Source organism: Aethalodelphis obliquidens, unplaced genomic scaffold (assembly GCF_003676395.1).
Source record: "Aethalodelphis obliquidens isolate GAN/ISIS:26980383/991018 unplaced genomic scaffold, ASM367639v1 scaffold16, whole genome shotgun sequence".
NCBI classification, from domain to species: domain Eukaryota; kingdom Metazoa; phylum Chordata; class Mammalia; order Artiodactyla; family Delphinidae; genus Aethalodelphis; species Aethalodelphis obliquidens.
Genome location: NW_020837960.1, coordinates 16,198,967 through 16,225,681, shown reverse-complemented (window position 1 = coordinate 16,225,681; position 26,715 = coordinate 16,198,967). Strand labels below are relative to the sequence as shown.

General features: G+C 46.5%; 1 protein-coding gene and 1 pseudogene across 1 annotated transcript; both read right to left on the bottom strand.

Moving 5' to 3' along the window:
* Nucleotides 1-374: 374 nt before the first annotated feature.
* LOC113625548 (glycine cleavage system H protein, mitochondrial-like) lies at nucleotides 375-2,876 on the bottom strand (annotated as a pseudogene).
* A 3,114-nt stretch (nucleotides 2,877-5,990) lies between these two features.
* Nucleotides 5,991-8,986, bottom strand: MLNR (motilin receptor). The gene is given in 5 exon segments (XM_027116330.1): nucleotides 5,991-6,936; nucleotides 6,938-7,049; nucleotides 7,842-8,156; nucleotides 8,159-8,382; nucleotides 8,384-8,986. Coding segments are annotated over 5 exon segments (1,254 nt in total). The 5' UTR covers nucleotides 8,731-8,986; the 3' UTR covers nucleotides 5,991-6,680.
* Nucleotides 8,987-26,715: the final 17,729 nt, after the last annotated feature.

Here is a 26,715-nt window from a genome sequence, read left to right as displayed (position 1 = left end):
GGAATTCATTATTGTCCCCTGCTAAACCACCTCTACAGCCTATTTCTTTTTAATTTTTTTAAGTTGAATATTTTATTATTAAACTTTCTTATTTTCCTGCAAGGCTGTAGCTTCACTGTATAAAAATAGCACCAGCAAACACAGTATGTTGCAAAATTAAGATAGTATTGTTCTTCATCTGACACTGTACAACTAACAAAAACTTTTCTCCACCTCCAGTTATTTCCAATGGGAAGATCAGTAAGTTTTGGGGGGTTTTTTTGGTTTTTTTTTTTGCAGTACGCGGGCCTCTCACCGCTGCGGCCTCTCCCGTTAAGGAGCACAGGCTCCGGAAGCGCAGGCTCAGCGGCCATGGCTCACGGGCCCAGCTGCTCCGCGGCATGTGGGATCTTCCGGAACCGGGTCACGAACCCGTGTGCCCTGCATCGGCAGGCGGACTTTCAACCACTGCGCCACCAGGGAAGCCCTCATCAAGTATTTTGACCCAATCCAGGGATGACTGTAAACTGTTATAAGGCTTAATATAACAATGTTATCTTTGAATTACATAATTTTTATAACTAGTTTTACTACAGATAATTTCAGGAATTCTGAGTATTGTAAACTGGAGCCTAGCCTAAAAATCATAGGGTGCTGTGGAAAAGATGCATAGTGTTTATCTGCAGTCATTAGGAAGTTAGGGGGTATTCTGGTAACATGTTGCAAGTAGTTTCCTTTGCTACAAGTTGCTTTTTAAAAAATCTATCCACAACTAATTTAAGACAACTATGCTAGATTGTTTCATACTAGTTTATTTAGGGGTTCCATTTTCACTCAATAGATTTTATGTGTTTCTCATACGCTTCTTCACTCATTAGTTCATCTAGTTCTGAAGGGTTACTGAGTGTCACATTGATCCGCCAATCATCTTCATAACAAGATTTTTTGGACACGTCCTGGATTTTCTGCCAGAGCTTCATTAATTTCAGTTACTTCTGATGGAGGAAGAAGAGCAGACAAGCAGCTTTCAAACTTTCTAAAGCACCAAACTCCTCGTTTGTTCAATTTTGTCCCAACTTCAGGCAGATTACAGTATGCAACATCTCTCAAAGCTCCCTGTGCAAAATTGCTGATTCCCGCTGCTGCAACACCGTTTTCTGTTGTGATCTGTCCACGTCCGCCTGTGAATTGACGCGCGGAGAGCGGAGCTGGGACTGGGCGCGGCTCCCCGCAGGGCCAGCGTCCCCAAGGCCCGGGCCGCCGCAGAGATTGCGCGCGCAGGCGCAGACGGCAGACCTCGGCGCGCACGCCCCGCGCCGCTCGTTGCGCCAAGCACCCGGGCTTCTGGCCTCCCTTTCCTTTCAAACAGACCTCAAATGTTGGAGTTCTGACTTCCTCTTCTCCCTATGCAGTCAGCCTCTGAGTTTTAGGGACTCAGTTACGATAACGTTGAAAGGTTGGAGACCTGACGTGACTTTGGAGCGTGAAGCAAAGCTCTTGTTGAGACTTCGCAGAGTCAAGGCCCGCTCCCTGGGACCCGCAGCCCGGCCCGTCCGCCCGGCTGACCTCAGTAACCAGCACCAGGCACAAGTCCTGGGGCTGCCCCCCAGGGCCACAGGTGACATGGGGTCTCACCTCCGAGAAGGCCCCAGGAAGAGCTGAGAAGGCCTTTTCTGGAGGAATGGAGGAAGAGCGCAAGGAGCCAGTCAGGACTTGAGGGAAAGGAAGAATAGAAGATGTCTAGAAGAGCAGGAAACGGGGTGGAGGCCTGGTGACAGAAGGGAGCAGTCGAGGAGGCGTGGGCGCAGCCTGGCCCGTGCGTGGAAGGACCTCGGCGTGGGCGGGAGACGTTAAGGGGACCGGGGGTGCTGAGGAGTCAGGGACCCATCGCCGGACCACAGTCATTCCACAGTTTCTGCTGGAATATAAATGACTTTCCCATGGATCCACCGCCCAAAGCCACCTGCAGTATCTTTGTTTACTGGCTTCGTATCTTTTCCTTTATCCTGAGGTAAATACGGGGAAAGGGAGGAAAGGGGTGGGGCGGGGGAAGAGGGTGGAGCGAGAATGGAAGAGATTTCGATGAGGGAGAGCCTACTGATGGTTCGCAGTCTTGTCTGCACATTGGAATCGCCTGAGGAGCTGTAAAAACCACGTCTGGGTTCAACCCCCAGAGATTCTGATGCCGTCGGTCTAGCCTCTCGACTGGTGCTTCTCAAACTTTAATGTGCGTCGGAGGCGCCTGGGGCTCTTGTTAAAATTCAGGTTCTGACTCAGAAGGCTCCGGGGTGGGGCCTGAAAGTCTGCATGTTAACAAGGCGCCAGGTAACGCGCATGCCACTGCTCTGTGGCTCACATTTTCTGTAGCAGCCATCTACGTAGAGGCTCCCAGAGGGTGGTCCTCAGACCATCAGAATCAGCATCACCCGGGAACTTGAGAGAAAGGCACGTTCTCGGGTCCCAGCCCAGACCCGCGGAATCTGGAATTCTGGGGATGAGGCCCAGCAAGCTGTGTTTTAACTCTCCCTCCAGGTGATTCTCACGCGTGCCAAAGTTTGGGAGCCACTGCTGTAGAGAATTACAGAGGGGAATAAAAAGCCTGAGGGAAGGGCGCTAATAATCACTGTAATGACAAAGTAATGAATTATTGCGGAAGTAAGACAGAAAGAGAGATCACGTGGAGCCCTATGTATGTTCCAGTTATGAACAGATATAACCATTACAGTAAAATTAAGACACCACGACTTTGAAAACTGCAGGTTTTCAAAAAAAATTTTTTTTAAGTTTTTTTTTATCTCTGTATCATCATAAGTCATAGGAATTATTGGAACATTTTCGAGACTTGCACACTCACTGCAAAGATGAGGGAAAGGAGATGTCATTACTGGACCCGTCATGCTGTGGGCCTGCCTGAGCTGGGGTGGGGCGCAAAGGCACAGATGCAGGAAAATAAGGTGGGGATGCCTGGCACTGGGGATTGAGGATGGGGAAAGGGATGCTCCCTGTTCTGAGGCCACGAGGTTGCCGGCGTCTTGGTGATGGGAGGTGCTGAACCTGGTTGTGTTACTGATCCAGTGTCACCACTCTACCCCACGAGTGCCCTGTGCCTGGATTACAGTACCTAACTGGTCCCAGCTGGCCTCCCAGGCTCAGCCTTCCCAGACCCTGCTTCATTTGCTTTGGAGGCTCCAACTCCTGATTACACCAGTGCCCTTGCCTCTCTCCTCTCTTCCTCAGAGCCCTGTCCTCTCCTCCCTTCAGCACCCACGTCCCCTGTGTGCCATTTTCGCCCCGTCCTGTGCTCTCCCTCTGGCTGACCGATGGCTCAGAATGGAGGTCCCAGTCATCTGCTTACTCAGCCTCCATCTCTGTCCACCCACTGGGGTGAAGATTCCTGTCCACTTGAGTTCAACACATATCTACCTGTGGGCAAGAGATGCCAAGGGGAATAAAGCACAGTCTGTCCTTAGGGAGCAAGTTACAAACTCTGGGAACCAGTCCCCAAGACGTGACGGACCAAGTGCCGTGAAAAAGATTCACGTAGAGCATTGCCTGACTGCCCACACTCAGCTCTCCTGGTCCGGATGGCACTTTTTGGCCCCTTATGACACAAGCATCTGCTAATCTTTCGAAAGTGCGTGTGTTGTTTTCCTAAGAAGGTGGTCAGTAGAGTCTACCTCTGTCACCTCCTTGTGGCCAGTAGAGTCTACCTCTGTCACCTCCTTGTAGCTTACACAGAGTGAGGGACATGCTGAGTGACTGCCACAAAGCATGCCACCCACAGAGCACACGCCTCTCAATGACAAAGGTTCCTGTGCTCCTAGGAGCAGGGATGCTGATTTTGGATGGCTGCTCAGAGCTGACTAGGTTCTTTGTAATATTTAGAGTTCTGAATCTTTAGAAAGTTGGCTCACAATAGAAAATGGCCCCACATTTATGAAAAGCCTTTTATTAAAGCTCCACTTAAAACACTTGTACAATCACTAATACTTATATGTGAATGGTTCCACATACTAGCAAATGTTACTGTTACTTGGGTAGAAATTGTAGGAGAGGCCATGTTCAGACTTTCAAACATCATCAACACATTGCTCTCATGTCCCCTGGACTCCTGGGTCCTCGGAGGTGCTGTGCAATTGCTTCAGAAGTGGGAAAGTCTCCTATAGAAAGGTGGAGGGAAGTCGTGTAGATGACACTAACCTGAAATTCTGCAGGTCCGTCCGATGTGAGTGCTTTTATTGGCCTGTGAGCTGAATCTGAGGTTAGTCTAGATGAACAATCACACATTTCAAGGCAAAAAAGACCATTAAAAATTTGGTTGATTTCAACACCATGACATGTACTAATGTTTCTAGAGTATTTTGACATACACGTCTAGCACTTAGCAGTTGCTTGGTGAATATTTGTGGAGTGAATGAATGAAACACAAACCCTTCCCCAAGGTTGGTGCCTCACCTAAAAAAAGCGACTTGGCCTACAGAAAGAGCCCTGCAGGGACCCAGCACACATCTTCGTCCGAGGGCAGAGAGAGGTCCCAGACACAGCATCCAGGATACCATCCCCAGGGTGGAGGGAGGCCCACAGCCCAGCCATCCCTCTCCAGTGATCCCTGACTTGGCCACCCCGAGTCTTCCCAGGATGCCCCTCCCCTTTATAGCCAGTTGTCAACACCAGAGGACACTTTCTTCTGTGGTAGAGAACAATTTTAGACCTTAGAACAGCTTTTCAAATATTTTTGACCATGACCCACAATGAGAATATATTTTATTTTACGAACCATGAAAGATACCAACCAATATATAATTGAAACAAAAGTTTCACAACACAACAGTTAGCCTTACTACACATGATGCACTGATTCTCTATTCTATTTGCAATCCAATAAAGAAACATGTGACACACTCCACTCATCTCACAATCCACTAATGGGTAAGGTCGGCATTTTGAAAACAGGTGCACAGCAATCCACAGGAGGGATGGAATTCAGATACTCCATCTCAGGGACCCAGTGGCAAGAAAGGATGATCCTTCTCTGCCCACACCTGGGAACACACCTAGGTCACAGGAAAGGGTGATGCAAATCCCTCTTTTCTAGAATCTGAACAAGAAAACTCAAAGGAGAGGTCTTTGCTTCTATATCTAAAATATTATACTACATATAACATATCAGTAAGTTTCTTAGCCATGATTTTCTACAGGGAAGAAGCCGCTTCTGACTGTCCCAGAGAGGAACTCCCGAGAGAAGAAAGACTGTGTGGTTGCATCTCCAGGACGTCCCCACTTAGTGCCACCAAGCAGGGGAGTGGCTGTGGCACAAGGCTGGCACCTGCACCATGAGACCCTCCATCAGTGTCCCCAGCAACAACTTCTCAGAGCCTCTGATGGGATATTTTGTGTTGTGACTCTTGGGAAGGTGGGTACAGTATGTACTGTTCTTCTGCCATATTTGACCACAGAATCCTTTTTTCAAATACTCCCTGAAAATCTGCAGAACACAGTTTAGGGACCACTGCCCCAAGTTGGAAGAAACAGTGTAGACGGGGGACTTCTTCACTGCCACACCAGTTGAGGGCAGGGCCAGGGTGTTAGGACACTTCAAGGGGACTTGAAGGCATCACTGTACATAGTCAATCACATGAAAAAGCAAAGGACCTTGTCAGGTGTGGAGCGGACCCTTGTTTATGGAGTCACCATTTGTAGTTTACAGCTGACCTAGTTGTATCCTGCCTACCTCCAGGGGGCGCCATTCATAAGACCCTGGGTTGACTGAGGCCCTTTGGAGTCCAGCGAGGCAGTAGGAGCCCTCCAAAAACAGGTTTATGTTTTAAACTGTAAAAACTAAAACAGAGTTACAGAGTTGTTGTCCAGAATGTCCAGCACAGTCTCTCTCGCCCTTGAGTACATCCATTGACTCTCATTTTTTCTGTTAGTGCAGCTTCTCGGGGTGGGAGTGGGTAAGGCTCTTAAGTTTTCAGACTCAGACCCCAGACTTGGTTCCATCATTGCTTATCCCACCAAGCTGAGGCGAATAAGGCGTATTAAAGCTCTTATCAATGTGATCAACAGTCGCTTTGTGGAAGCTACATCCTGCTGCACCTCCCTGCCCTCAGACTTCGTTACCCAGGTTCTGAAAGAGGGTACTGTGCCTAAACTTAACGATTTGCTCTGAGCCTGAGAGAGGCGGGACCCCTGAACACTGCACTCTACCCAGAATTCCTTTCACTTGTTTCTAAACATTTTTTGCTGTCATATATAAGCATTAAGTAATTTCTTGGATTAAAACTCTCATCATCCTGGATTCCTTGTAGATGCACCATCACATTTATATCCAAAACATAAAACAAAATACACCTCTGACCTCACAGGTGACAGTTTTTACGGGAGCATCTCTCTGGATCACTTGTTAACTGGAAAATGAGTGGTCATATTTCCCCAGAGTAGAAGAATGAGGACTTACAAAGCCTCCCCAGAGAACATTTTGTGATGTGGGATATCAGGAGGATAAAATGAACGTCCCCAAGGGGGTACATGAAAGGAAAACCAGAGAGACTGGTACAGTTACATTTCATACCTTTGTTTAAAAAAAAAAATCATGCTAAGTTGCTGACCAACTTGCAAAATGTCAACCACTCTTTCTAATTCTCCCTAACAGCTTCGGTTCCCCCCTCGCAGTTCTTTTCTTCCTGCAGACCTGTTTTCCCTTAAGTCCCAGAGCTGTGGGATGAGGCGCTGTGTTTGGCCATGCTGGTTGCTGGTGTCTGTACATTAGCGCTGGTCTCGGTGCAGCCAGCCATGTCTCCTCCAGGGTCCCCTCCAGCCTCCCTGCTTCTGCAGAAACCTCTCTGTCTGGACCGCCTGGCTAGCAGCAGTTTCCAGGCCGCTGCTCTATACTTCTTTGAAATGAGGTTGTAGAGGATGGGGTTGATGGATGCGCTCAGATAGAAAAGTTGCAGGGCACAGTGTTAAAGTACTATAGAAGTACATCATCCCGGAATCTTTGGTATTTATGTAAATGATTCTGCCAACGTGGAAAGGCTGCCAGCAAACTATAAACGCCAGAACCACCACCACTGCAAAACAAGACATAGGCGCCAGAATTAGCCAAAGCATCCGAAAACAAATAAGCATCCCCAGGAAACCATCTGAAATAATAAGTAAAAGCAAAATAAATAAAACTCTTGCCTAGCCAAATCCCCACCCCAGAAAAACTACCAGGTTGCAGACAGCATCGATATTAGCTTTAAAGCTGAGTATTCGGCTCATACATTTACTATCAAGGCCTGACATAAACCAGAAGGAGTGATTTCTACTAACAAGCTGTTCTGGCAGGCTTCCTTCCACAAACCCACTTCGTTGACATGTTCTCTGTTTTCGGTTGAAAAGAACTCTGCAACAAGTCTGCACAATCTTTATTTTTTTGATATGGGCATGATTCACTTTAGTCTTCAGGATAACATAACATTAAGTAAAGAAACTTTATCTTAACGTGAGCTATCCCGTCTTCTCCAGGGTTCTGTAATTCCATAACTGCAGCATCAAACAGAGACAGGCAGTTGGCTTAAGAGCCTGCAATTATCCATCTTGGATCAGCCCAGCTCGCTGATCACAGAGGCTTTGGGAAATAATTGCTGTTTACAGGACCCGGATATCCCACTCTCAGGGGACGCCTGGGGTGACCCAGAGCCCTTGGAGGACGGGAGATGGTTTTCTCTGGAGACTAGAAGGAGAAGCAGGTGGAGGCTGGGGTAGAACGACAGAATGAAATGTGGCCAGAAGAGGCGCCGAGGGCTGGGAGACCAGGGGAAGGCGACACAGCCTGGACCGTGGGTTGGGGTGTTTGGAACAGAGGCGGCGCCACTCACGCAGGACGCGGACCATCTGCTGGTGTCCCTTCTCCCGAGCGGAGGTGGCCGGGCCTCGCAGCGGCCCGCGGCTCCTCCACAGCTCCCGCCCGATGAGCCCGTAGAGGACGCTGAGGCACAGGAAGGGCAGGAAGAAGTAGGCGGTGGTGACCCACAGCATGACGCACAGCGCGCCCCGCTGCGCCGGGCTCGGCCGGCACTCCTGGCTGAACAGCGCCGCGGCCGCCGCCGCCTCGGGCCCCGACGGCGGGGACAGCGGTGGCGCCCGCGAGGACCCGAGGAGTGGCGGTGGCGGCGGGGCGAGGGGGTGAGCTAAGCGGTGCCGTTAAGGTCCTGGACCGCGTAGCGGCCGGGGTCCTGCTCGACGCCCACCAGAAAGAAGAAGGGCCCGGCGGAGAGCAGCGCCACGGCCCAGAGCGCGGCGATGACCATAAGGACGCGGCGGCGGGTGACGAGGACGCGGGCCCGGAGCGGGCGACAGATGGCGAGGTAGCGCTCGAGGCTGAGCGCCGTCATGTGCAGCAGCGTGGCGTAGGTGCACGTAGAGCGAGAGGCGGCAGAGCAGCGTACCGAACACCCAGGGCCGGGAGCGCCAGAGGCGGTACAGGTCGAAGGGGAGCCCGAGCAGGATGAGCAGGTCAGACACGGCCATGCTGCCCAGGTACAAGCTGGTGGTGGTCCGCATGTCCCGGTAGCGCCCGATCAGCAGCACCGTCATCACGTTGCCGCTCACCCCGACGGCGACCAGGCCCAGGCACACGGCGGTCACTGGCACCAGCGCCCCCAGGGGGAAGGGCGAGCAACGGCGCTCGTCGCAAGGCAGCACCTCTGCCCACGGCGGCTCCCCCGCGTCCTCCGAGCCGTCGCTGCAGTTCTCGGCGCTGCCCATGGGCGCGCCGCGCCCCCGGGCCGGGCCAGGAGCCTAGCGCCTGGTCCCAAGGCAAAAGCGCTTCCTTTGGCGGCCGGTGCGCGCTGGGCGCGCCAAACCCCTGCCGCTTGCACAGCCCGAGTCCAGCGGCACCGCGCGCGGGAACGTGGCTCCGCAGGGTCCGCCTTGAGGGCTGCCAACCGGGCGAAGCGCAGTCCCCACCCCCAGTCACCGCCCAGCCTGCCTCGGCCCCGCTTCCGCTCCCAGGCCCGTGGTATTCCACGTATTCCAGGCGCTTCCCTCCCCACCAACTGAACGCGGGAGGCGGTCGCCGCGGACGAGCCCCACCCAGACGCGGGAAGCGATTCCTGAACCCCAGCGAGGTTGGTTACTGGACCCAGCGGAGCGTGGGCTCTTTTGTAGGTTGGGTTCAGAGGGGAACCTTCTGAGGGACCTCGGCTGGTGGCTCCGTCTTGACGGTTCGGGAAGGTGCCGCAATACCAATAATAGGAGAGGAGCCTAGACCAGAATCTAGAGCCCCTCCCGGGTTCTGGTCGCGGCTCAACAACCGAATCATCTCGGATCAGTCCCAGCCTTGCTTGCCCAGCCAGTTCTCCTCTTCTGTAAATTTTCAAGCGGTGATGGAGTTGACCGAGTAATTTCAACGATGTCTATGACTCTGAAATCTATGGATATGACCACGTCTATTCATTTTAAAGAACAAGGCTTAAGTATTTACGTTTACCTCTGCGTACTTAAACGTGTGCTGTTTTGTTCCTGTGTACAAAATATGCTATAAATGTAATAAAGCAGAGTATTGGCCAACACCAGAAAGAACTAAAATTCTGGGGAAAAGACTAAAAACTGGTTTATGAGTCAATTCATTGTGGTCCTAATGACAATAGCTGACACTGAGAGCTCAGGATGTATTTGGTGCTGTGCTTTCCATTTAATCTTCAAGTCCTTAGAACAGAGGTTTTTTTAAAATCTCTTCATGGATAGTCGCTCCTCTAGTGGTTTTTCCATCCATCCGACTGTGGTTTAAATCCTCAACTTCTTTTCCCAAGGTTCCCTTCCTCTTTCTGGAACTGAAACCAGGCTTTGCTCTAGTGCCTCGCATCCCCGCCCCGTTCCCCGTGGTCCTCTTTCACAAGCAGAGCCATGGGCTGCGAGGAGGGGTACCTGTCACCTTCCTCATCATTGCTCTTCCCAGCCATCCTAAAACCTACCTTTGAATCTAACTTCCTCACACTCTGCCCTCTGCAGCCCCCTCCCCCACCGCTCACCCTCATTCTTGAGAATTTGGGTGCCTTACCTTCACTCTCTCAAGCACTCCTCCTAAAATTCACACCCCTGCACAATTCCTCTGCCTCTCCTTTCTATCAATGGTCTTGTCCTCCCCCCCATCTCAGGCAGCGGTTCCTGTGTACATCCCTTACACCTTATCATTACCAGTACCTGGGAGCTCGCCTTCATCTCAATTTCAGCCCTCCCAGATTCTGACCTTCACCCTCTGTCTTTCTAGCTCACTTTCTCTAATACCTCAACTCCTACAATCCTTCAACCGCGCTGGGACCTCCATTCGGCTTCTCCTCCTACCTTTTCCTTGTCCCTCACCTGCCTCAAGTCCACGCTTCCCCACTTGAATGGATTTAAACTCCGAGAGCAATACTAATCGCCCCAAGGAAAACACCCTCAATTCCCGTGCTCTTTTCTCTGTTGTCATACTTGTCTCCTTACGAGAGCACAACCATAACCCTGGTTAAGTGGAACCCTCTGCTTACTCTGTGCAGTCTCTCAAGCACCTAGAGTTGTTTCACTTGAAATTCACAACCTCTAGCTGGATGCTTAGTTTTCTCCCACCATCCTCATACCTATCCTATTTAATTCGCTCTCTCGCCCTCCAAACCACTCTTTTGTACATCCTCCTCTCTCCTTAATCCCCAAGACCTCGTCCCCATCCTCGCTCTCAGGTGATGATCTTGCATTCCAATTCCTGGAAAGAATAGAAACAGCTGGAAGAGGACTACATGCTCCCATCACCACCACCCCCCTCGTCCACCCCCTGGACAGATGAATGAGTGGATGGTACTTGTGCCTGAAGTGAACTCTGCCCGTCAGCACTTCATTCGCCTCCTCGAAATTCTAGAAATCACTTTAGAAAGTCTCTCTCTCTCTTGCATCATCAAGTTTTCTCCCTCTTCTGGATCATTTCCATGTTTTCAGCAAAACTCAAAAGAGTTTCTGCATTCACTCTCTCCACTTTTCCTCCCTCCCTCCTTCCCTCCTCCTCCTAAGCAGCGGAAATGTAATTTCTCCATCTCTAGTTGATCTTAACTTGCCTTGGACTCTCACCTACTGGGTAGCAAGAAGCAATTATCCAGCCTGAGTAAAGCACTGTCCAGTTGGATGAATTAAACAGCTCCTCTGGGTAGTGTTCAGTCCTCTTGGATAATAACATCCTCTCCTCTCCAGTGGCTTCCTCCCCCTGCCCTGTCTTTCCCTAAGGGGGCCCAGGCGGATGGGGAGAGAAGGTCAGGTGGCTTAAAGGCCCTTAGGAAACTAGGAGGGAGAGGGGTACCTAGCTTTGTACCAGTTCCTGGGGGGACCGGGCTGGCATTTGCTAGACTCCAGTTCAGTGTCCCCTTCCCGCTTGGCCACCAGGTGCTTTGCTAACCCAAAGGCAGAGGTCTGTGGCCAATGAATTTGTGGTCTCTTTCTTTGACTCAAGTGATGCTCCTGGGAGCACCTGGTACCTTCCCATTGGCTCTCACAGGCTGCAGCCCCCTGAGTCTCTTTCCTTTTATCCATTCTGCTCCATGGCCTGGTGGCCTGCCCACCTCTGCTGAAGGCTCCCTCACCCCTCTCCACCACCACAGCAGCTCTGAGAAAGGCTAACTGGGGCTCAGACAGTGTCTGCACCATCAGGCTCACGAATGCCAACTCTACCCTCTCTGACTGTTCTGTACTACACACCCTCCATTCAAACACTCCCCTGTTCTGCTGTTTTTTCTCTGTATAGCTTATTACCAACTGACCTACTATTGAATTTACGTAGCTCTTTGTTTGTTATCTGCCCCGCTCCATCTCCCGACATCACATGCTCCAGGAGGCAGGCTTTAATCTTTCCCTAGTGCCTGGTACTAAGTGAGAATTTAACAAATATTTGTTAACTCCGGGAATGAATAAGCTTCTGCAGAACCAGGTACCATTATTTTCTTTACAATTCCCAGCAGCTGAGAACAGTACTCTGATTATAGCAGGTGCTCAGCAAGTGTTCCTTGATAATCTGGTTGGAAATAGAATACTGATATGGAGAATTAGATTGATGGCTGGCTTTTTGTTATGTTTTGGCTCAAGCATGACTTGCCCCCTAGAGCAGATCTGAACCCTATTATAACGGCTTGGCCTTCCATGTTTTAGGAAAAAACGGGATCAGACATCTGAAGAATGACTAAAGTCTTTTGTACTTTGTATTTCTAAGTCATCCACCAGCTCATGACTTCATACTTCGTCTGAGGAGAGGAAGAGGAAGTTCTCAGTAGTCCAAGGTGTGTGGATACCTTTCTCCTCTACCTCCACACTTGGTGATCGTGCGGGGCAAAACTGAGTCTAGGTCTGGCCTTGCTGTCCCCTGTTAACCTGGAAGCAAAGGGTTGGTGTCCTCAATAGGCACTTGGCCCCTGGCTGGAGACCTCACAGGTTGGAATGTTCTGGAGAAAAATAAATCTAACACATGCTGTGAGCAAGGCACTGTTTCAAGTACCTGCATATGGTAACTCGTTGAGTCTTTAACAACAGCCTTTTGAGTGGGTGCTTTTGGTACGTCCATTTTATAGATGAGAAGACCAAGGCACAGAGAAGCTGCCTTAGGTCATGCAGCCAATAAATGGGAGTACTGTCTGCTTCATGAGGCCATGGGCCCAGGACCTCTTGCTATGTAGACCATAGCACAACTAACCTCAGGAGTGGTTGGTGTGATCGGCTTCTGCTAGAAAAGTGTTTTTCAGCTCGGATTCCAGAAACCAGATTTTGTGGACACATGGAAGGAAACGGAAGTTTGGTTTCTTTTTTTTGATTTGAAATATAGTTGATTTACCATGTTGTGTTAGTTTCAGGTGTATAGCAAAGTGATTCAGTTATATATATATATATATATATACAAGTAGGTCCTTGTTGGTTATCTATTTTATATATAGTAGTGTGTATATGTTAATCCCAAACTCCTAATTTTTCCCTCCCCCTGCTTTCCCTCTGGTAACCATAAGTTTGTTTTCTATCTCTGCGGGTCTATTTCTGTTTTGTATATAAGTTCATCTGTATCATTATTTTTTAGATTCCACATATAAGCATATCATTTGTCTTTGTCTGGCTTACTTTAGTATGATAATCTGTAGGTCCATCCATGTTGCTGCAAATGGCAACATTTCATTCTTTGTTTATGGCTGAGTAGTATTCCATTGTATATATGTACCACATCTTCTTTATCCATTCCTCTGTCGATGGACATTTAGGTTGCTTCCATGTCTTGGCTATTGTACATAGTGCTGCCATGAACACTGGGGTGCATGTATCTTTTTGAAGTATGGTTTTCTTCAGATATATGCCCAGGAGTGGAATGTGGAGAAAAAAAGGAACCCTTCTACACTGTTAGTGGGAATGTAAATTTGTGCAGCCACTATGGAAAACAGTATGGAGGTTCCTTAAAAAACTAAAAATACAGCTATCATTTGATCCTGCAATCCCACTCCTGGGTATATATCCAGAGAAAACCATAATTTGAAAAGATATGGAAGGTTTGAAGGGGCGTTAGGAATTGCATTACGTCCATAAATTTCAGTGTACCTGTTGAAACTTGCAAAAACTCCATAGGTTTTATACTCTTTTCTCCATAGAAGAGCAGGATATGAGGCAGAGGTTGAAAAGTGAGTTTGTACAGCGGTTGACCCACATCTCATAACACTCTGAGCCAACCTCCTAGAGTTGGGAAACTTCATGTGGAGTTCCAGATTTCCAGCTTGTCTTGCAAAAGGGGAAGGTCTGCTCTGCTCCCACACTGCCCACATGCCATGGAATCCAGGCTGAGTGGCAGCTGTCCCCGTGGACAGGCCACCTTGTGCCTGCCCCCTGCAGCCCTCCTCGCTTGCACAGAGGTGGTGTGGGCTTCACGCCCAGCCCCTGCTTCCTTGGCATGACCTGCTGACACCTCTAGACTCCAGGTGCTAGCAAGCGGCATCTTATTTAATCCAGTGCTGAGATGGCAAAGCTGGCCTTGGTGGGGGAGCCTCTGACAGAGAAGACCAGGGGCCAGCTGTGGCCAGACCTCACCTCCAGGACCTGACGAATGCATGGAGCTGGGGCCTCAGGCTTTCCCAGGTTTCTCTTTGCACAGCAGGGACACGGCAGGGCAAATTCAAGGCAAGACTTTGGGGGCCTATTGCTCTGCAGCTGTTGCTTTAGCAGTTTCCTCTTGGTCTCCATTTCTCCTAAGAGGGAGACAGGCTCACCACGGCCACGATGATCAAGGTGGGTGGGAGAGAGGGAGCAAGTCCCTGTGAGGGGTGGATGGGAAGAGGGTATAGGACGTGCAAAGACCCAGTCTGTGGTCAAGAATGACCATCCTCCTCCCACAATACAGCAGCTCACCTGGGCCCAGCTTAGGCTCCCCTCACATGCCCTCTCTGCCGTGATGGAGTCAGTGGCATCTTCCACTGACTTCCACAGCCATCAGCCACGGGACACAGCTGTCTCACAGCTGTGGAGCCGCCACTGCTAGAAGTGTGGTGCTGCCCTCCAAATTAAGGAGACGGGGAGATGGAAGCCACAAGTCTCACTGCTCTGTAGTAGCAGAGATCCCAACATGTTCAGAAAGATGAAAATAAAAATAAGGAACACTCAAACCATTGTTTATGATGCAACTGACTTGAAGTGCACATCTGGAAACACCTCCAAGTACTCCCCCTGAGTCATCTGCTCCCACCTCCCTCCTTTCGAGTTTAAAAAAACACCATCTGCCCTTCAGAGCTCAGTAGAGCCCCATCGGAGCACCACAGTGGCCGTGGACATATAGTAAGGAATAGTTGCGTAAAGTAACAAGGAGAGTTTTCTGGGCAACCCTCACCCCAATATTCATCTCCTAGGTGGACAGAGTTTTTATCGTTGATTATTTTTTTACCTCCTAAGGGGGCCCCATAGGTGTAACTTTCTGTCTCAGGAACTAGGAATATGAGTGTTCTCACTGCATTTCTGGGGAATGGAATGGAGATTGAAGGAAGTTTGTCCTTGGGGAATCCCTGAATCTTCCGTGCAGGGGTCAATGTGGGGATTTTCCTCAGGGAACTCTGAACGGAGAGATGAAGAGTGTGGATGCCGAAGTGCTCCCAGGGGGCACGGTCTACCGCTTAGTATGTGAACTTGGGCAAGTTACTTAATGTCTCTACTCCTCATCTGTAAATAGAGGTGCTAATACCAGGACCCACCTCACTGGATTGTACCAGCAAGAAAACATAAAGTCCTTAGCTCGGCGACCGGCACATAGTGAGCTCTCTATAACTATTAGTTCTTATTAATCATAATAATAACAAAAGAATGAGGCTGTCCTTGGGTCCAAACTAGCCCCCATCTAGTTCTTTCTCTGGCCAAATCTTGTGCTTTCTGGTCCCTACGTCTTCACTCCTGCCTTTGCGCCATCTCTCTCTCTCAAGAGCCCATCCCGATTGCCCTTTAAGGGCACCGAAAATGTCACCCTTTCCAGGTCAAGTTTCCCCACCTCCTCATCTGGATGCAAGTGTCTTCTCTGATGCTCCTGGAGCCCTTGTTACCTCCTGACACCCCTGACATGTAGGGTTGAGGCATCACTGAGCAGACCCTTGCCGCTCACCTTCACCTCCCTAGGGAGCTGCCCCTAGGCTGCAGCCTCTTGCACCTGCACAGGTGCCTGGGGGCGGTCCACAGTACCACCTGGTCCTCAGGTGGAGTGCAGGATCAGCCTGGAGGAGAGGAGAGCTTCTTCGGCCCAACTGTAATAGGGAAGAACCTTTGTATTCTATTACAAGGTAATCACTAAAGAGACCTTGCCTATAAGCTTAAATTATACATAATGGCCCATCTCTGGGACCCCTGCCTCCCAGGTAATGAGCATTGAGCTAAAACACCTTTGCTGAGCTCCCGGGAAACATCCTAACCAGGTCCACCTGTGAATGACTGCAGGGAGGAAGAAATGAACACGACCCCTCAGGAGGCTGACTCGGGACCCGGAAGTGTTTGACTTTACTCCCTCCCCTTTTAGTAAAAAGGAAGCTTGAATTCTAACTCAGGCAAGACGGTTCACCATCTTGCTCTGCTGGCGTTCTGAATAAAGTTGCTCAATCTATTGGCCTTTTGTGTGGCGAGCAGTACCAGCTTGGACTTGGTGACGAATTGTGGTGCAGCCGGCCGGGAGCCTTGCTGCTCGTGGCTCCCGGTCCGCTTTGGGGAATTTCCGGGTAAGGCCCTGGCAGCTGCCGGGACCACTTGTCTGGAGGGTCTTCCCTTCAGAATTCCGCAAAACGGCCCTGGCTGCCCCCCGTGGTTGGCAGCTGGAGCAAGGAATCGACGTTTGGGAGCTGACGGGCTACAGTAGGGTAAGTCGCTCCGGTGTGTACAGCCGGGAACTTTATTTCCGCTCCGTTTGGGGCATTTTCTCCAGAATTAGCCAATTTGTTTTGTATTTGAGTGGGGTAACTGTAAGGAACGGCACCAAAGATGGAGGAGAGCTTAAACAAGCTTTATCTGGGAACGCTCCCGGGCGAGGTTCACTGGTCCGAGAGAAAGGGGCCAGAGAAGTCGCGCCCGGGTGTGGGCGCGAACAAAATTTATAGGGGTGGACGCAGGGGAGGTGCTTGCTGTGTGAAGCAGCACTTTTTTGGTAATCTGTCGGGTGTTGTGTCAATGTCAGGTGTCGGTTGCATCAGCCTCAGAGCCGTTGGTTCGGCCCCTCGGGGAGCGGGAAGACCAGGGCCGAGTGGTGTGGCAATGTCAGGTGTCGGTTGCATCAGCCTCAGAGCCGTTGGTTCCGCCCCTCGGGGAGCGGGAAGACCGGGGCCGAGTGGTGTGGCAATGTCAGGTGTCGGTTGCATCAGCCACTTTGGCGGGGGTTCCGTCTGGCTCCCTGGGCCCTTCCCCGGACCTGCTGGCCTTACAGTAACGTGCTGGAGAGAGGAAAGAGTTGTTGGACCTTTACCTGATTTGTGAACCGGTTCATTTGTTTCTTTGGATGCCATCATTTGTGTGTGCAGTTTGTTTTGTTTGTCTTGAATTTCTGTCTTCAAAAATGGGAAATGTTTCAACTATCGCAAAAGAAAGTCCTCTGAGGTGCATTTTGGATAAGGGATCTGATTACAGCTGTGAGCCCCTGGGTGAAAGGAAGATGATATTGAAACAATGTGTAGCCACAGTACCTGTTAGGTTCTCCACAAGGGGTTTAGGCAGGGTTATCTTGGGGCCCTGTGCACCATGTACTGCGATCCTTGTTGTGTTAATTATGTAATTTAGGGTCTCCTGTGTCATTGGTATATGTAAAACCCCAAGACCAAACTTGAGGGTTTGTTTAGGATTTTCTGTTTGTCCTTTGGGTTTTTTGTTTCATTTTGTTTGATACTCTTTCTCCATTTACAGTCAAATCAGTTTTGTGATATTTAAAACTTTTTTACTAATGTCAAATAGAGGAAAGGAACAGAAACAAAACAAAACCTGTCTGTTCTTGTCCAAGAGGGGGACATTCCCAGGAAGAAGAGAAAGATTCTACTTGGTTCCTGAAGTCACCAAAAGCTACGAATAGAAATAGAAGTGTCTTTTCCATAAATATTAGTAAAAAAGGGTTTAGCCATCTAGACAGATGACCTTGATTGGTCCCATCTGCCAGAAACCCAATTGGAATTGAACCTCTTTTGTAACTGAGGGGTTTTACCCGATCAGATCATTGTACCTGATTCATGGCTGAAATTTTGGAATGGGAACTCTGAGGTCCCTGTGTTTGTGTGTTTGTACATGTTAGAGATGTACGGCATTGTCAAAATGAATTTGTAAAAGAGGTCTATTTAATTGGCTTAAAGGAGATGAAGCATTTAAATAAATACTCAGATGTAAAAAACTGGCCAGAATGAATTTTGCGTTCACATGACCTGGGAAATATTCAGTATTGAATTAATATCTGGTATTAAAGTTGGCTTAAGCTTGTTGGTTTGATTAATATAGGCATGTTTTTAGAGTCATCAACATTAAGTATAATACTTTTATTGTACCTAGGTTTACTAGAAATCAAATGACGTTATTTCTATTACCAAGTTTGTCAGCAAGAAAAATAACCATATGACAGAGCTTTTAAGTAAATAAGATAGAGATAAATGAGGTAAGAGTTTTAGGTAAACTCGATAGGAATAATTGTATTTGGGGAATGTCTATCTAAAATAGTCTCTCCAGAGTTCTGTAACTTGAAACTAAACTAAGTTAAACGAAGAGAATTCATTGAATATCTGGGTCATTTCAAATAGGATAAAATATTAGAGCATTAATTGCTGGGCAGGTCTAAGTTTACCTACCTTCGCCTTCTTAGGAAAGGAAGACTAGAATGTAAGTTTGTCAGTCAGGAAATGCTGTTATGACACACAGTTTACAATTACTTCTTGTTTTTTTACTAGAGGTGAAGGTTTTAAGGTTAAGAATTATAAGGTAAAATTTCAATATACAAAGATGTAGGATGTGTGTTTTCAGCAAAGAAGGTATGAGGGATGAAAATGCATTTTATTAAAGGAAGAAGGTGGTTTTGTCCTAGAGCTGGTTGTTTATGAATGGAAAAGAAAGTGAGAGACAGATTAATATGGGTACAGAAAAATTGTGGAAGGATTGTGGAGGAGGAACAGCGAAAGAGTTTTGTGCATGGTCAGGATTGGCTAAGATACGATTGAACTTAATTAAGAAAATGAATTTTAAAGGTAAAGTGGTACTAAACCTGAATTTGGCTCTCTAAGAGGACAAAGGTTTCTTAAAATACCAGTGTGAGTTTCTTTAAGTGATCTGTACTTACCATTGAGATCTTTTATTACTGGTTAAAATTTTTTGATATTTTTGACAAAATTCCCAAAGATCAAATTCTAAATGAAGTTCATTTGACCTCTAGCTAACTTTGAGGTTTTCCAAAGGGTCCCTGGAACACCTCAAATTATTTTTTCCATCTCAGAGAGAGGAATATCAAACTAATTAGGCTTATTTAGTATGTTGAACTACATGGGAAGCATGGTCAAATAAGTGGTGATAAAACTTCTTAGATTGTATCATATGGGTAAATGTTATTAATATACACATTTTAGAAATTACATGAAATTCCTAAAATTCTGGTATATCCTGGTAAATGGTAATCAGTCATAATTTTAGTAATTACCTTAAATCGTTGTGTATCACAGCAGTAACCAAGTTTCTTTTCAACTGCATTGTGATCCCTGTTGGTTGATGCTGAAGTAAAAAGGCATCCTTTTAATGGTTAGAAATGATCAATTGCTATTTATTTTACGGTGGCTTTTGAATGACTTTATAGCTATTTTGTGAAGAAGCGGGGTTTCATCAGCTTCAAAGAGTTGTACATAAAAAAAGGATTGACTAGAGATTCTAAGGAATATTTGTTGCCTCTGTTCAGCAAGAAGTAGCCAGAGCCGTTTATATCCCTTTTCCCACAAGATTCTGGAATGGACATTGATAGTGGGGAATTGTAATAGGGAAGAAACTTTGTATTCAATTACAAGTTAATCACTAAAGGGATGTTGCCTGTAAGTTTAAATTATTCATAATGGCCCATCTCTGGGAGCCCTGACTCCCAGGTAGTGAGCATTAAACGTAAAGGCCTTTGTTTAGCTCACAGGAAACATCCAGACCTGGCCCACCTGTGAAGACTACCGGAAGGAAGAAATGAACACATCCTCTCCGGAGGCTGACTGGAACCAGGAAATGTTTCACTTTACTCCCCTTTTAGTATAAGATAAACCTTAATCCTAACACAGGCAAGATGGTTCTTTGGGGCCCAAGTCCACCATCTTTGTGGCCTGCTGGCTTTCCAGCTAAAGTCGCTCTTCCTTGTCCCAACAACTCTTGATTTATTGGCCTGTCGTGCAGCGAGCACTACAAGCTTGGACTCTGTAACAGAGCCAACAGCCTAACACGCCACGCATCTGTTTCTTGCTTCCCAAGAGTCTGCCTCGCATCTGGGGGACGGTCCAGAGCAGTCTTCTCTCTTTGATGGCTCACTGTTCCACCAGTTCAAAGGCTGCTTTGATCACACGGCCTCTCTGTAAAGAGCAGATGCTCCCATAATCTCTGAGGCAGGGGAAGAGATAAAATGGAAAGTAGAAGCTTTAAGCTGCTGTCTCTGGGCTCCAAACTCTCCCTTCTTGGATTCTGCGAACCGCTTTTGCCCATCGTTGGGCTTGTCAGTGGGGCTGCTAGCGGGTAGGGGAGGGGAAAAGGCACTGGCTCCTTCCTGTCTGCTCATCCCACGACGGCCCCGTGCCCTCCCGGCAGCATGGGCTCCAGTCTGCAGCTTCTCTGGGCACAAACAGAAGCCCTACCATCAGCAGCAGGCAGCAGCCACTTTCAGGAGTCTCAGTCCTGGTGCCCGGGGCTCCTCCTCCAACTTGTTAAGCGTGAAACCCTTAACATCTTTCCTTTGCTCCCAACCCCCAAAGTGGCAGATTTTAAATACGGCTATTACCTCAGTGCCACCTGCTTGCTTTTTCAGTCTTCTAACACTTGTTAACCAAATGCCCAATGTTAAATGATCCGTGTTAAATACCTAGTGTGGCATCTGTTTTCCTGATTGAACCCTAACGAGTACAGGGGTGAATGTCTTTTCTGCTCACACTTCACTGGCTGAAAGTCACCTGGCCAGTCCCAACTTCAGTGTTATGGGGGCGGGTGTGTGGGGAGTGCCCTGATATTGATTGAAGGAGAATCAATATTTGGTCAAGAACCATGTGTTTTAGAATTTGAATTATGTGTTCCAGTAACTATTGCTGTGTAAAAAATTTTCCGACTCCTTTGTGGCTTCAGACAACCATTTTATTGTGCCAGTTCTGCAGATCAGGAATTGAGGGATGGCTTATCTCTACCCCATGATGACTGGGGCCTCAGCTGTAAAGCCCCAAAGGCTGGGAGACAGTTGGGGGCTGGCGTCATCTGAAAGCTCATTCACTCGCTGGCCTGGGCCCAGGAGATGTGAGGACTAGGGCACCTGCCCCAGGAGGCTGCAGCCTTCTGCACTTTGTCATTTAATGATACATCTTGGCTTTCTTTCCAGATTGGTAAATAGAAGGCTACTGTAATCTTTTTGCTATAGCTGCATAGTATTCAGTTGTATTGGATGTACAGTTTATTTAACCAGTCTCCCATTTTTGCTCATTTAGGTCATTTCCAGTCTTTTGCTGTTACAAACACGTCTGCAATGAATAGTGGTGTCTAATGTGTCACATGTGGGTGTAGATGAATATTTGTCAGTGAATTCGCCTCCTCAGAGTATAAACAATATGTAATTTCCCTTCATAGGGACTGTACAGCTTAAGCTACACCGGCGATGTCTTGTTTTTCTATACTTACCAATATAGTGTGTAATTCAAGTTTTGCATTTTTGCCAATGAGAGTGAAAATGGTTTTTCTGTGTTTTTAGTTTGTGTTCCTTTTGTGTGTGAGATTGAGTTCTTTGTATTTCCTTTTATGTGAACTGCCTGTTTTTATATTGGGTTATTAATCCTTTCATCTCCATATTTCAGAACTTACTACATTTTCCTATGTTAGAGAGACTAGATTAGCCCTTTTCTGGGATATGTGCGCAAGTATTTTTTCCTGGTTTGCTATTTGCTTTAACTTTTTTTTTTCATATGCAGAAGTCTTTATTATTTTTTTTTTATTATTTTTTTTTTTTTGCGGTACGCGGGCCTCTCACTGTTGTGGCCTCTCCCATTGCGGAGCACAGGCTCCAGACGCACAGGCCCAGCGGCCATGGCTCACGGGCCCAGCCGCTCCGCGGCATGTGGGATCTTCCCGGACCGGGGCACGAACCTGTGTCCCCTGCATCGGCAGGCGGACTCTCAACCACTGAGCCACCAGGGAAGCCCAGAAGTCTTTATTTTTATGGCATTTAAATGATCAGCCTTTTTGTGACTTTTGTATCTTGAGGCACAAAAGGTCACCACCACTCCAGGATTATAAAGGAGTATTCCCACATCTTCTCATTTATTTGGTTTCATTGTTTACATTTAAATTCATTTGGCATTCATCCTGGTGTAAGGTGTGAGATACGGATCCAACTTTAATTTTTAGGTTGCTACCCAGTTGTACCAATATCATTTATTGACTTGATCATTTTTACTCCATTGACTTGAGGTGTCAGCTTTATCAAGTATTAAATTCTTCTATGTACTTGGGACTACGGCTTTCTATTCTGTCCTTTAATTTTTTTGTACTGGTATTATCAGTTATGAAATCTTTATAATTTAGTGCAGCTAATCCCCTCTCATTGCTCTTTTTCAGGGTCTATTTTTATTTTCCCCAATGAATGGCAGTGTTATACTCATTTATTTACAGTGGATTTATAGTATCTTTTAAAATTTGGTGTCCTGTTAAAAAAAATTAATGATATTATTATAAACTGCGTGTGCTCTTTCTAGAATAATGTGTACTCTCTGGACCCTTTGTAGTTTTACACTCCTCACCCCTCTGAGGTCATTTTGAGCCAGATTTACAGTGAATAGATTCCAAGTTTTTCATAGCATGACTGGATACTAGACTTCATGCTGGTTTTAATGGTCTGAATCAAAATTTAGAGAATCACAAATTAATTCTGTTAGTATTACTACTTGAGCATTAATACATGAATTTTCCTCAAATGTTTTTTAGGTTGCTTTTCAGAATATAGGCTGTGAGGAAAAAGGTCTTATATTACTGTATATGAACATTTCTTACTACACAGCTGCTGTTGTTGGTAAACTGAAACTGTAAAACGTAATTTCCTCTCCAAGACCACCGGGTCATCCTAGAAACATTAAGAGTCAGAGAGGGGCTTCCCTGGTGGCGCAGTGGTTAGGAATCCACCTGCCAATGCAGGGGACATGGGTTCGATCCCTGGTCCAGGAAGATCCCACATGCCGCGGAGCAACTAAGCCCGTGCGCCCCAACTACTGAGCCTGTGCTCTAGAGCCCGTGAGCCACAACTGCTGAGCCCGCGTGTCGCAACTAATGAAGCCCACGCACCTAGAGCCCGTGCCCCGCAACAAGAGAAGCCACCACAATGAGAAGCCCGCGCACTGCAACCCCCGACTCACTGCAAGTAGAGAAACCCCATGCGCAGCAACAAAGACCCAGCGCAGCGGAAGATAATAAATAAATAAATAAATAAAATTAAAAAAAGAAAAGTCAGAGAGAGCTGATAACTTAGGCTTGGGCAGGCCAAATCATTTAATAGCTATCAATGACATCCATAAAGATTCAGTTGTACCATGCACAACGCACCGACTCAAAGGAGTAGGAACGCCCAAGGAGGTCTGGGAAGTCTGAAAAGGAGGTGAGAAGTTGGTCTGTGTCCTTAGAAACATGGACGTAAGTGAATTTATTTTATTGACTCAATGTCCAGGAGTCTCTAGTCGTGTGCTTTCTGTATATCAGTCTTTAGGAATGTCTTATAATCCCTTCTAAAAACTGAGGTGAAAAATTCACAGAAAACCAGCCATCTTAAAGTGAGCATTTCAGTGGCTTTTAGTACATTCACAACGTTGTGCAACACCCACCTACTTCTGTCAAGTTCCAAAACATTTCCCAAATACAACTCCATACCCATTACGCAGTTTTTCCCCATTTCTCCCTCCTTCCAGCTCTTGGCAACTACTAACCTATCTTTATGGATTTACTTAGTCTTGATATTGCCTATGAATGCAGTCACACAATATGTGACTGGCTGTGTCTAGTTTTGTTCACTTAGCATGTTTTTGAGCTTCATCCACATTGTAGCTATATTCCCTTTTTGGACAAGTTAGCTTCTCTCATTTGTGGATGAATGAGTATTTAAGAGAATGGGTTATTCCTACGGCAGGGTGGAGGCTCAAAATGGGAATCAGCGTAGCAAAGGATGAAATTCTAGAGAAAAGAAATTAGAGCTTCGTGTTTAATCTGTCTGATACGCCTGTACCAGTCTCCTAGCCTGTTTTCTTTCTGTTCAATACTTAGTGGGCTGTGGGCTGTTTTGGATGTGGGGAAGTGTTCAGCACAATGCCTGGCATACAGGAAGCTCTCAGTAAATGCTATCATAAATGCAATATTAAAGTCAACTATTATTTTGATTTCCTTCTTAGAATTCTGGGAGACAGTAGAGGGTAGTGGTCAAGTGTGGGAGCACTAGACCAATCACATGGATTCAAACCTCAATCTCAGCTCTGTCACCTATTAGCCATGTGATCTTTGGCAGATGCTTGTTGCTCCATGTTTCAGTTTATACTTAATGGAGCAATTAAGAGGATTATGAAATAACTAAGGTAAAGCCCTGAACACAACACCTAGCACACATTGAGTGGCCAATAGACGCTATTAGGATTTGAATGGTCATGCGGCTTTAAAATCTATCCAGTTTTGAAACTTTTCTCTTGGCAAATTTCCCATAGCATCCTGTCACATAAGATGAAAAATAGTCCTTATAGCATCTAAACATTTGAAGGCACCACTCCATACACTGTAGGTTTGCTGACCCCAACTATTAAAATCTTAGTTGTTCTCTCAACTTCCCCTTTAAGAATGTAAGGGAGAAAATAACAAATGAATAAAGGGATACTCTTGAGGGCATATAGATTATCCTAAAACTGTATATTTAAAAAGCGTTTAAAAAATACAAGGCACTATCATCACCTATGTTGATGGTAGGTGATTAGATTGTAGGAAGACTGGTGTTAGATTTGGGGGCCCATTTCCTCTGGCAGTCTGTTTGCCTAATTGAGCCACCATACACAAGGGATCCTCCTGCAGAGAATCTGTTCATGATGATGATGGTAAGGTACTTGCGTTGGAAACCAACCCACAAAATGCTCAAGTACAACGTGTAATACTCCTATTTCCAATCTACAGAAAAGAGGTGATAGGTAAGTCAGTATCATATTGTTCTCAAGGCTGGATTCCAACTCAGTTGCTTCCATGGAGTGATGCTCCTACATCCAAAGTTTATCTCCTCTTCCCCAGCCTAACACTGTAAACTTTACTGTGGTGCCTGCAATTGTGGCAATTAGAGATCCACTTGGATTTTTTTTTGTTTAATTAATTTTATTTTCATTTTTGGCTGCTTTGGGTCTTCGTTGCTGCGTGTGGGCTTTCCCTAGTTGCGGCGAGTGGGGGCAACTCTTCGTTGTGGTGCGTGGGCTTCTCTTGTTGCAGAGCATGGGCTCTAGAGCACAGGCTCAGTAGTTGTGGCTCATGGGCTCTAGAGCGCAGGCTCAGTAGTTGTGGTGCACGGGCTCAGTTGCTCCGTGGCATGTGGGATCTTCCCGGACCAGGGCTCGAACCTGTGTCCCCTGCATTGGCAGGCAGATTCTTAACCACTGTGCCACCAGGGAAGCCCCACTTGGATTTTAAAAAGCAGTGTATCCCTGGATGAGGTCTGTGGGATGGAAATTTTAAAGAGATTGAGGAGGAATGTTGAATGTCTTGGTGCATGTGAGAACTTTCTGGTGTGGTATTAAGTAGATGGGAACGTTGAACTTTCTGGTGGAGAGCAGACCTGGGGGCAGATTGCAGTGCCAGTAATAGGAAGGTTCTGGGCCCCTGTAGGTGGGAAAGAGAAGGTACTAAGAAGTAGGTAAAGAATGCAGGATAGGTGAGGCATGGTCCGATTTTCTTTCCAATGGGAAGTTTACCTCAGACCCATCCTTATTCATTAGATATATTGTTTCCTTTATATATATATATATATATATATATATATATATATATATATATACACACACACACACACACATATATAAAAGAATACATATAATGTGCAACAGAATCAGGTCACTAGGATAAAACTTGACCTTCTTGAATATGGATCCTCTCATGTTGACGATTTAAATATTTTGAGAAAACTGTTGTAAGCCAACTGCAAGAGGGGAGACCTTAACATTTCATTTTCCAAAAGAGGCAGCAAATAATGTTTATGAATACAATAAACACATCTCAAAAAAGAATGATACAACTTTTATTTTCCATGGATTTAAAGATACTTTTGCTACATAGTTTATGTATTTTTATGAGATTATATTTTTTCATTTGTATGAAGTTCAACCTTATACAATTTCAAGGTGATACGTTTGGTAGTGTATCTATAATCTTTAAAAAGTTTTTAGAGTTTTTGGAATGTACAGTATATGAGGTAAAATCAAGATTACATTAAAAATTGTTTCTCCTCTGCACTAATTTTGCAGTGAGGCTCAAATGGCAAGTACACTATTAAATGACATTTACTATCAAAAATAGGAGTTCATTTGAGTTACTATGAAAAACATAAGCCACTGCAACTGCCACAGTGGCACATTTTACAATTTTAGACATTCAACTATATAGAAATCTCTGGGCTATTACACTCAAACTCATTTGTACTGCCAAATGTGGCACTTTTAAGAAGTTTCTAGAAAACAATCTCAATCACTGTTTTGGGGGAAGTTAGCCTACACGTAAGAGATTAAATTTAAATAAAATGTAAACATACAGTATTTTATAGTGACAGATCATTCTTACCACTTGGGAAGGCCAAGTTTATCCATTTCTTTTTTGAACAAAGGTTAATGTTTTTTCTACAGCACAGATCATTTGACATAAAACAATTACAATACATGCTCATTCTAATATAAGAAATTCTTCAGAGATCTTCAAAGCACAAAACATACGTCCTTTTTTTCAAAGACTGACAGAAGTGCTTAGTAATCACTAAACTGCTAACCTCAGCAACTAAAAATTAGTGACTCGCTATCC